At 33.7% G+C, this 10,613-nt stretch overlaps 2 protein-coding genes across 2 annotated transcripts in view; both read right to left on the bottom strand.

Annotated features, from left to right (window-relative positions):
- LOC111713795 (putative oxidoreductase GLYR1 homolog) overlaps positions 1-6,193 on the bottom strand; it is a 17,264-nt gene extending 11,071 nt beyond the window's left edge. The window contains exons 1-4 of the mRNA XM_023488734.1: positions 6,163-6,193; positions 2,576-2,659; positions 1,776-1,947; positions 1,158-1,213 (exon numbers count right to left, since the gene is read on the bottom strand). Coding sequence (XP_023344502.1) covers positions 1,158-1,213; positions 1,776-1,947; positions 2,576-2,659; positions 6,163-6,177 — 327 coding nt within the window. The 5' untranslated portion in view covers positions 6,178-6,193. The remainder of the gene's footprint in view (positions 1-1,157; positions 1,214-1,775; positions 1,948-2,575; positions 2,660-6,162) is intronic.
- A 1,253-nt stretch (positions 6,194-7,446) lies between these two features.
- Positions 7,447-10,613, bottom strand: part of LOC111713794 (uncharacterized) — a 32,681-nt gene continuing 29,514 nt past the window's right edge. Inside the window, exons 21-24 of the mRNA XM_023488732.1 lie at positions 10,216-10,250; positions 9,261-9,310; positions 8,143-8,297; positions 7,447-7,451 (exon numbers count right to left, since the gene is read on the bottom strand). Coding sequence (XP_023344500.1) covers positions 7,447-7,451; positions 8,143-8,297; positions 9,261-9,310; positions 10,216-10,250 — 245 coding nt within the window. The remainder of the gene's footprint in view (positions 7,452-8,142; positions 8,298-9,260; positions 9,311-10,215; positions 10,251-10,613) is intronic.

The raw sequence follows: 10,613 nt of genomic DNA, 5'->3' as shown, positions 1-10,613 counted from the left end.
ACAAGCATCCAATAATATAGGACTCAAGCTTAGACTTTATACTCAACCAGGACCGGCTCTAAATGCCACACAGGGACACAAGCATCCAATATAACAGGACAAATCTCAGACTCTATATTCAACCAGGACAGGTTCTAAATACCACACAGGGACACAAGCATCCAATAATATAGGACTCAAGCTTAGACTCTATATTCAGCCAGGACCAGCTCTAAATGCCACACAGGGACACAAGCATCCAATATAACAGGACAAATCTCAGACTCTATATTCAACCAGGACAGGTTCTAAATACCACACAGGACACAAGCATCCAATATCACAGGACAAATCTCAGACTCTATGTTCAACCAGGACCGGCTCTAAATGCCACACAGGGACACAAGCGACCAATATAACAGGACAAATCTCAGACTCTATATTCAACCAGGACCGGCTCTAAATGTCACACAGAACACAAGCATCCAATAATATAGGAATAACTCTCAGGCTTGTACACAACCCGTATCTTGACTTGTATTAATTCAACGAGGACCCAAGCTATCTTTCAAGCTATATTCGATGCAATACTAAATCAACTAGCAAAGATCTCTGCTCGTATTTTTCAACGAGAACCAAAGCTGTCTTCAAAGCTTATTTAGGCTTCTGATAACGTAATCAAAAGCAGAGTCTCAATCAACTAGCTTTATTCAATAGCTTAGGTTACAATGTGAACAGGAATTGGCGTAATTCAATTCCTACAATGTTATTTATTGTTATGTATTTATCGCACAGTTAAAGTTTAAAGTACGTATTTAAAGGATTAAAGAGAATAGATATAACGCAGTAAGTATTCGATTGAAACGAAGTTTCATTCTGTCAAAGTTTAAAACATTAAATCACTTATGACGTAAACAGCGTTTTGCAAGTTTACAGAATATCATGTTTACACGCTACATATATAAATATATACCTGGGAGTTAGATTGAGGTAGATTGAGAATCTTGTCTTGAAGATACTTCTCCATTTCTTCAACAGCCTGAATAAACATAAAGTTAAGATGTGAATTAAACAGAGTTTTGTACATTTATATATTACAGCTTATACTTTAATATCACAAAAGAAAACAACTGATATGACTGTCTTGTTTTATTATATAGATATAAATAATATATTACCGGACTAGCATCCCTCTCTGAACTGTCATCAACCTTCTGCTTTAACGGAGGACGACCTAGTTTGGATATTTATAAATTCATTGTCAGGGGTGTTTATTTTTAAGAATTATCCCCCCCGCCGATAAAATGATTTCTAAAGATCTAGGAGGAAAACCTGAAAAATTTAAGAAAACTTTATTTTTTCCCCATAAAAATCGAGAGACTGAAGTTTGCAGACACGTATTTAGTCCTCTCCGCTGGCGCGGAGGCCACTGGAGGGAATGCACATTTGTTATTCAATGCTAATTAATCCATCGGAGGAGGGATGGTGATTAACAATCAGCACATTTATTTGTAATTAATCCACCGGAGGGACAGTAATTGACACTCAGGACACTAATTACTCCACTGGAGGGATGGTAGTTAACACTCAGGACACTAATTGCTCCATCGGTGGGATGGTACACACCCAGGACAATAATTACTCTACCGTGGTGTTAATTACCATCCCTCCAATGGAGTAAGTAGTGTCCTGAGTGTTAACTTAATTAGCATTTTCACATGATTTTACAATTTATTGCCTACATAACTGGGGGCCACGATTTTATTATTATAATTGTTAAAATCAAGGTTACGAACCTCTAGGTTTCTTGTTAGTACTCGAGGATGGTCCACTGGCAGTACTCCCACTATCCTCAGATATATTACGTTTACGTCCTCCAGCCTCTTTCTTAGCAGACTTCTTCACACTTTGCTTCCCAGAGATCAGAGCATCAAACTCAGCGTCATCGTCAGCCACCCGGCTATTCGTCTAAATGAACAAGGAACTGTTAGAGCGTAATTTCAAGCGAATCTCCATGAAAGATCAGAATCCCCGATTCTATTGCTTAGGATCCGGATCCGCAAGATTTTGGCTTCCTGGATCCGGGGATCCGGATCCGCAAAAAAACAATGCGGATCCACAGATTATGTTTATTATTTTACGAAAATAATGCTCTCTTAATTTGCCATTGAATGCTGCAATTCATTGAATAACAAATTGATTGTTATATATGTAGCAAATACCTACTCCATAACAATTTTACTCGAGACGTGTCTATCCAAGTCTTACTCGTTACCAAGATCAAACAGGACTAACTCTCCGATCCTAAATGCCAATCAGGCAATATCTTAACCAGACTTAACTCTCCGGTTCTAAAGGACACACAGTCCAAAATCTAAACCAGTCTTTACTCCCTAGTTATGAAAAAGCCACACAGGCTTTTAAAATTGCTAAACAGGCAATTTCTCAACCAGGCTTAACTCCCCGGTTCTAAAGGATACACAGTCCAAATCTCAGACTCTATATTCAACCAGGACCGGCTCTAAATGCCACACAGGGACACAAGCATCCAATATCACAGGACAAATCTCAGACTCTATATTCAACCAGGACCAGCTCTATGTGGCATAACAACAACTCCAGGCCAAGGGGAGAATCCTTTCATCTTGGCCCATACTGGATCCCCGATACGAAACTTAAACTAAATAAATAATAATTAAATTTTTATCAACATAAATTATTTATATAAAAAAAATATGAATAGAGCAATTACAAATTGCAATCGAATAGACTGTAGACGTAACGTCAAGAGAACTTACAAATCGGCATGTTAGTTTCACGCCTATACACTAGTCAAGAGATCCTTTATACTTTCAGATTGGCATGTTAGATTCACAAATATACACTAGTCAAAAGATCCTATATACTTGCAGATTGGCATGTTAGATTCACAAATATACACTAGTCAAGAGATCCTATATACTTGCAGATTGGCATGTTAGATTCACGACTTTACACATTACACAACACATCTTTGATTATCAGACAGTGAGCCGCTCTTTTAAAATAGGGTCTATTGGTATTACGCCTACATTCCCTTTAATCTGGAAGTAAAAAAGTCACTTGTAAATATACCTGTGCTTTCGGCTCAATCAAAGAAAATGATTTTTGGTCACCCCCCCCCCCCTTCATAAAAAATGTATTTGAAATATTTTGTATTAATCCTGGGTAAGGTTAAGACAAACTGGGAGGTCGTGCGCTGCGGCCACAAGTCGTATTTTGTCCATGAACATTTTTGTAATAAAGGTGGGGGTCCTAAAATCCTTCTCTAGAAAATTAGCTTGCCTTCAGCATCAAATAATTTTTTGAAGTAGAATTTAGTTGTAGTATTTCACTCATAACCGAAGACCTTGTTATGGTTTAAAATTTCTTTCAGCCGTTAAAGGGACTGTAATCCGACCCTCCAATGTAAAGATGGCAATGCGTTACTCATAAAGCTTTGTCTGATTAAGTATTACTTAGATATCAAAGTTTATATTTTTGAAAACTGATAATTTTCAATCATTGTTTCTCTACATACAGATGTGACTTGGGCAATTTCCTAGAGAACGACTGGCTTGTACATCCAACTTGGGTCTGTCCTAGAGAACAATTTTTGGGCCCCCCCCCCCCCATAAATTTTGTACGTGACCTTTAATTTTAAGTTATTTTGTATTATTTAGGGTTAGGTTAGGTTAAGAGAATTTCTGGGCCGAGCGCTGCGGCTAGGACATGCCAGGGGTCGAGCGCTGCGGCCACGGTTTAGGTTAATTAAGAAACTTTCTGGGGCGAGCGCTGCGGCTAGGACAGGCTAGGGGCCGAGCGCTGCGGCCACGGGTTAGGCTAAGTTAAGGTACTTTCTGTAAGATCCATGTAAAAAATTGAAAGGAGGGGGGGGGGCCGGGGGGTCCAAAAATCGTTCTCTCGGAAATTACCCAACTATCAACACATTATTGGTAGATCAGATATATGGGCTGCACTGCGATCTCTGTGAATCACGCATTGCCATCTTTACAAGGAGGTTTTCTTGAAATTACACTTTTAGTCCTGTTAATGCCTCTTAAAGCTTAAAAAGAACCATAAATATTAATTACATTAATCAAGCACTTGTCCTTCATCAAGGTGTCCTAAACATTAATTACATTAATCAAGCACTGTCCTTCATCAAGGTGTCCTAAACATTAATTACATTAATCAAGCAATGTCCTTCATCAAGGTGTCCTAAAGATTAAATACATATTTCATCTTTTTCCGTAACATCAATAAAATTATTTATATCTATGATAATTTCAGTTTTCATGGCCAAGCAATAAATTAACTTACTTTGAAAGCTTCATAAGGTTTCATATTATTTTCCTCTATCCACGCAAAATCCTAAAATTTTCCAAATAATGCTTGAAAAAATAAAAAAATAAAAATTGCAATTTTTCAATATCTCACAGTCATTTTCATGAAAAATCATTCGCGCGGTATCTTTATAATTTGCTTAAGTACTATAAAATTACATTTTCCAATGTGCACTTGCTCAAAAAAGATTTGAATAAATAATGGATTTTCATTAAAACTATGTTGAAGATGTTGAAGCATTATTGTTCTGGGTTTCCTTTGTTCCAAAAAAGTTAACGCAATGCATTGTCTTCTTGATTGCAGGACGCTTCACATCATCTTTACATACCAAGATATTCAGATTGATCTATAGTATGAGAAGGAAACAGTGCTATGAAGAGTAAGATCTACAATGTATCCAAATCCTCTCTATGAAAACATGATTAGAAACGTCCCCATCATAAATGAAGAGTCCCTACCATGAAAATAGAAGTTCTAATAATAAAAATGAAGTCCCTTTGATAAATGTGAAGTTACTATGATATATAAAAAGTCCCTATGGTAAATAAAGAAGTCCCTGTAATAAATATACAAGTCCATATGATAAATATGAAGTCCCAGTAATAAATATAGAAGTCCATATGATAAATATGAAGTCCCTATGATAAATAAAGAAACCCTTTGATAAATAAAGAAACCCTTTGATAAATATGAAGTTCCTATGATAAGTAAAAAAGTCCCCATGATAAATATGAAGCCCAATGATAACAAATTAAATATTGAAGTCCCGAAAATAAATAAAGAAGTCCCTATGATAAATATAGAAGTCATGCCTAATCATAAATGAATGAGTCCCAATCATAAGTGAAGAAGTCCCTATAATACATGATGAATATCTATGTACGATGTATGATGAATATCTATGTACGATGTATGATGAATATCTATGTATGATGTATGATGAATATCTATGTATGATGTATGATGAATATCTATGTATGATGTATGATGAATATCTATGTATGATGTATGATGAATATCTATGTATGATGTATGATGAATATCTATGTATGATGTATGATGAATATCTATGTATGATGTATGATGAATATCTATGTATGATGTATGATGAATATCTATGTATGATGTATGATGAATATCTATGTATGATGTATGATGAATATCTATGTATGATGTATGATGAATATCTATGTATGATGTATGATGAATATCTATGTATGATGTATGATGAATATCTATGTATGATGTATGATGAATATCTATGTATGATGTATGATGAATATCTATGTATGATGTATGATGAATATCTATGTATGATGTATGATGAATATCTATNCCCCCCCCCCCCTCTTATCAATTTTGTACATGACCTTTAATTTTAAGTTATTTTGTATTATTTAGGGTTAGGTTAGGTTAAGAGAATTTCTGGGCCGAGCGCTGCGGCTAGGACATGCCAGGGGTCGAGCGCTGCGGCCACGGTTTAGGTTAATTAAGAAACTTTCTGGGGCGAGCGCTGCGGCTAGGACAGGCTAGGGGCCGAGCGCTGCGGCCACGGGTTAGGCTAAGTTAAGGTACTTTCTGTAAGATCCATGTAAAAAATTGAAAGGAGGGGGGGGGGCCAAGGGGTCCAAAAATCGTTCTCTCGGAAATTACCCAACTATCAACACATTATTGGTAGATCAGATATATGGGCTGCACTGCGATCTCTGTGAATCACGCATTGCCATCTTTACAAGGAGGTTTTCTTGAAATTACACTTTTAGTCCTGTTAATGCCTCTTAAAGCTTAAAAAGAACCAAAATGATAATATGTATTCACCTGTTCAGAGGACATCCTGCTCGGCGTTTTACTGAAAATATTTAAGTGTAAAAATTTGATTATTGATAATCTTTCTAATGACTTCCCAACCCGTGAAAACATACATATTTATTATTTCACTAAACTAGATGTACATCGGATATATCTAAATCAAGGTAAAGGCAGAAAAGGACGTATTTTGATCTTAGTAGTATAAATACAAGCGTACTCTTACGCAGACGCTCAAAGTCGGCAGTTGAATAAATGGAGGACGCGGCATTCTATATTTTCCCTGTCGTCTTCGTTAATAGAAAGTGTACTACATCGGCCCTACGGGGTGGATCCGCATTTGAACTACTGCCGTTTGAACTATGGTACGTTTGAACTATTGTTCGTTTGAACTATTGTTCATTTGAACTACTGACATGACGTCATATCCTGTAGTTTAAATCAACGCATTTCTTGCTCATTTGAACTATTTTTCTACCCCAAATCAGTTTTAAAATTTTTTTTATAATCTCCATAAAATTATATTCATGACAATTAATTAGATAAACATTACACAGAATGAACATAAAAATAGTTCAAATGAACATAAAAATAGTTCAAATGAACATAAAAATAGTTCAAATGAACATAAAAATAGTTCAAATGAACNGAAATGACCAAGGCTACTTTTAATCACGTTCAGATAATCATCAATAACAGCTGCAAAATTTACTGGCCCATCGTTAGGAACTAGGAACTTGGTTTCCTTCTTGTCTGAGCGCTGTTTCATCCAGTATGTTCTATGAAGTTCATCCAGGTTTTCTGGCACTAAAAAAGAGATTATTGACACAAGGAGCTCACCAATTTGATTTATATCAATTTTAAGACAATTCTTTTTCAATTTAGTTCTTACCTTTTTTCTATAATCCGGCTTTAAAAGCTCAAGAGCAGATTTGAGAAAAATGATGGATGACATGTTAATGGTACGGAAGCTCTTTCTTGAATGCGAAGTTTCTGAATTTCTATACGAATTTTGTGAAGTTTTCACAAAAATGTTGCGAAGTTTTCACAAACATATTGAGAAATTTAGAAACCCAATTACTATTTTTAGAAATCATTAAATTTGCTTATTAAATATTCTTCCATATGCATTAGTAAGAAATAAGAGAATTAAAATCATAATTGATAGTTTTATTGATTTCATTTTTATTTTATCCCCCACGGTTGGTTATTTCGTTGAACAGGAGATTAAATAATTAATGCACGATAACATTTATTTTAATAAAAGATATAAAAATTCAATTATACTGTTTGTCATTATTCTAAAATCATTAATTTTTATAAAGTTTTCATGTTTTTACATTAATCTGTCGTTATTTTAGCTTTTAAACATGTATCTTCATTCCTCATCTTTTCCATCGTCTTTTCTGCTGTCGTCTTCTTTCTCGTCTTTCTTTTTATTTTCACTTTTCCCTTTCTTTTTTTCATCCTTTTCCTCTTATTGTAGCAACAACAAAATTTAAAATTATTCTTCAAAGATGATTTCTAATCAAAGGATATGGAATTTTACAGATAGCTGTATCGTTTTTGAAAACAAACCAATTCTTAATTAACGATCGGTATCGATCAGAAAATAAATGAACGATCAATAAGCTAAATGGATCGTTCAGAGAAATAAAAATATTATCATTACTTAAAGACGAACAATTTAAACTTGTTAACGATCGTTCTCAATCGATATGAAAATGGAATGGGTTCTTATATTTTTTAGCAGAATTTTATATGATTGGTAAATATCTAAGTTAATTGTTCTACCCTTTGTCTGCTTATCTTTTTTCTCATCCTTCTTTCCTTCTTTTTTCTCATCCTTCTTTCCTTCGTTTTTTTCATCTTTCTTTTCTTCTTTTTCCTCATCCTTCTTTCCTTCTTTTTCCTCATCCTTCTTTTCTTCTTTTTCCTCATCCTTTTTTCCTTCTTTTTTCTCATCCTTCTTTCCTTCTTTTTTCTTTCTACCTCTCTTCTTTTTCCTTCTTTTTCTCTTTTTCCGTTTGTCACTTTTGGATTTTTTTTTCTTTCTTCCAGACCAAAACTTTTTCATCGCTTCTTTGAAAAGGATATATCCGTTGGAACGTTTCTTTTTCTTGTCAAACATCTTTTTTGGACACACCCTAGGATTATCAATATTTTTGGACACACCCTTATAGGATCATTGGTAAATGTCAATATTAGATTTTTTTTCGGTTTTTACCAATATTTATTTAGCTTTTAGGGGACAAAAATTTTAAGAGGTTTGTTTTATTTTTCAAAAATTGTTTTTTCTTAAAAGTTTTTTTTTCACACTATGCAAAATCTTGACTTTGTTAGATTAAATTTCTTTTAAAAACGAACGATTGACTTTGCTTCGTTCAGGTGAATAATATCATCTGTCTTTGAAACAAAATTATTAAACAAAATAAATCTGAAAGAAAATGGGATTTTGAATAACATTTAGGGTTTATCTGGTTTACATACAGATTTTCCCCGGCCTTTTATTATAGAAAAGGTTCCGGAATTCCGAAAGAATTTTCCCCGGCCTTTTATTATAGAAAAGGTTCCGGAATTCCGAAAGAATTTTCCCCCATTATTCGGAAATTTCCTGAACTCTTATACAGAATGTTACGGAATAATGCCAGAGGAAAAACATTCCGAAACGTTTTTCAGGAATGTCGTTTCAGAAAAAACATTAGAAACATTTAAAACTTTGGAAATGTTTTACTTTGCGTAATGGAAACAGAATTTTATTCCGTTTTTTATGTTTACAGAATTAAAAACTGGATTTTGTTCTCCGGAATAATGGAGACCCTAATTATATTAGACTTTTAAAGTTTTTTTTTGTGAAGACTCCTAAAAGCTTAAAGTCTAAAATATTTGAAAAAAAACGTGTTTTAATTATTGAAACTATTAAAAAAAAGACAGTAGAGAGATAAAAGACGACCTTCAAGTCGTCTTGTTACTGGCATGTTTTCAATGTTTCTACAATAATTTCGATTTTACAATACACAACTTTTAATAAATAAAATGTCTGCCTCTTTTTGAAACACCAATCTTGAAAGTGTAAATTCTATAAACTACATAATATTCTATAAATTCACCTTATATTAATATTTTTTCTTTTTTTGCATTTCTCCACTGGTTCTTTAGACTAAAAACTCAAAATCGAATTCAGTTCTAATTGTGTCAAATTAAATGCAGTGCATATATTTTTTTGAAGAGGAGTTTAGCAACTTCTGCCACTTTTCCTTCTAACTCCCTCTATTTCCCCCCTAACTCCCTCTATTTTCCCCCTAACTCCCTCTATTTTCCCCCTAACTCTCTCTATTTTCCCTCTAACTCCCTCTATTTTCCCCCTAACTCCCTCTATTTTTTTCCTCCTAACTCCCTCTATTTTCCCCTTAACTCCATCTTTTTTTTAGAAGATTTTGGTAAAATAAACAGAAATTGACTGCAAAGTTTTTTAACTTTTTACTCACAAAATCCATCATCATTTCAACGTAAAAATCTCCCTCAATCGGGAACCAAATATTTTGAATGTTTTATGAAACTATTGTGTACTTTATCATTCTTCCTCACTTCATCGTGAATTTCATAATGAACGTTCTATAAAGTAATCATCGTGCTGTAAAGTCAAATTAGCTGTACATTATAATAAAGTTATGATTAATTCCCGGATTTTCAAAATGTTTTTTTTTTCAATTGAAATGAAAATAAAATTGAAATCAACTTTATATCTTGACTTTTGCTTTGTTTCAAAGCTTATTTGATCTAGAAATAGCCATTGAAATAAGACAAGTGCTCAAACGTTTCATAAAATTACCTATAACACTATTATTTTGGCACAACGTGTGACATAAAGTTTTTGGATTTAAATTTTCTCTATATCTTGAAGGTACTTGCATTTTTAGATTATATTTTGACCCTCGCTAAAGCGCTGGACAAAATTAAATCTAAAAAGGCTTGAACCTTCTGGACAAAGAGAAAAATTTTTCCAAAAACTTTAAAATACTGCGAACCAAAATAACAGTGTTATAAATAGTTTTCTATTTATACCTCATACACTTTACTGCTTGTTATATCTTCGGCCTCTGAAAAAAAAGTAATAGAAATTTTCAGTGTAGCCTTTAATGGACGTGACTCTTTACTCATAATAGATTGTGGATATTTACAACAGTACCCTTGAAGTTGATAGGTTGTGTTAATGTCACTTGCGGATTTTTGTTTCAGAAACAATGTAGGAAAATAAAAATGATTTACACTAAAGCAACGATAATTTTTAATGTTGCGTCTCTTTATTGATGTGTTTTACCATACACATATATATTATATAGAAATTGGGAATGTTACAGAAAATCTTTTCTTAGAAAGGAAATTATACTGATTGGGCAAAAACCATCTTTTCCTTCTTTACAACAATATTGGTTATTTTGGGGGGTTTTTTTACATCAAAT

The sequence above is a fragment of the Eurytemora carolleeae genome, unplaced genomic scaffold (assembly GCF_000591075.1).
Source record: "Eurytemora carolleeae unplaced genomic scaffold, Eaff_2.0 scaffold1280, whole genome shotgun sequence".
In the NCBI taxonomy this organism is placed as follows: domain Eukaryota; kingdom Metazoa; phylum Arthropoda; class Copepoda; order Calanoida; family Temoridae; genus Eurytemora; species Eurytemora carolleeae.
Note: the sequence above shows the minus strand (reverse complement) of the source record. Positions and strands in the feature narration are given on the sequence as shown.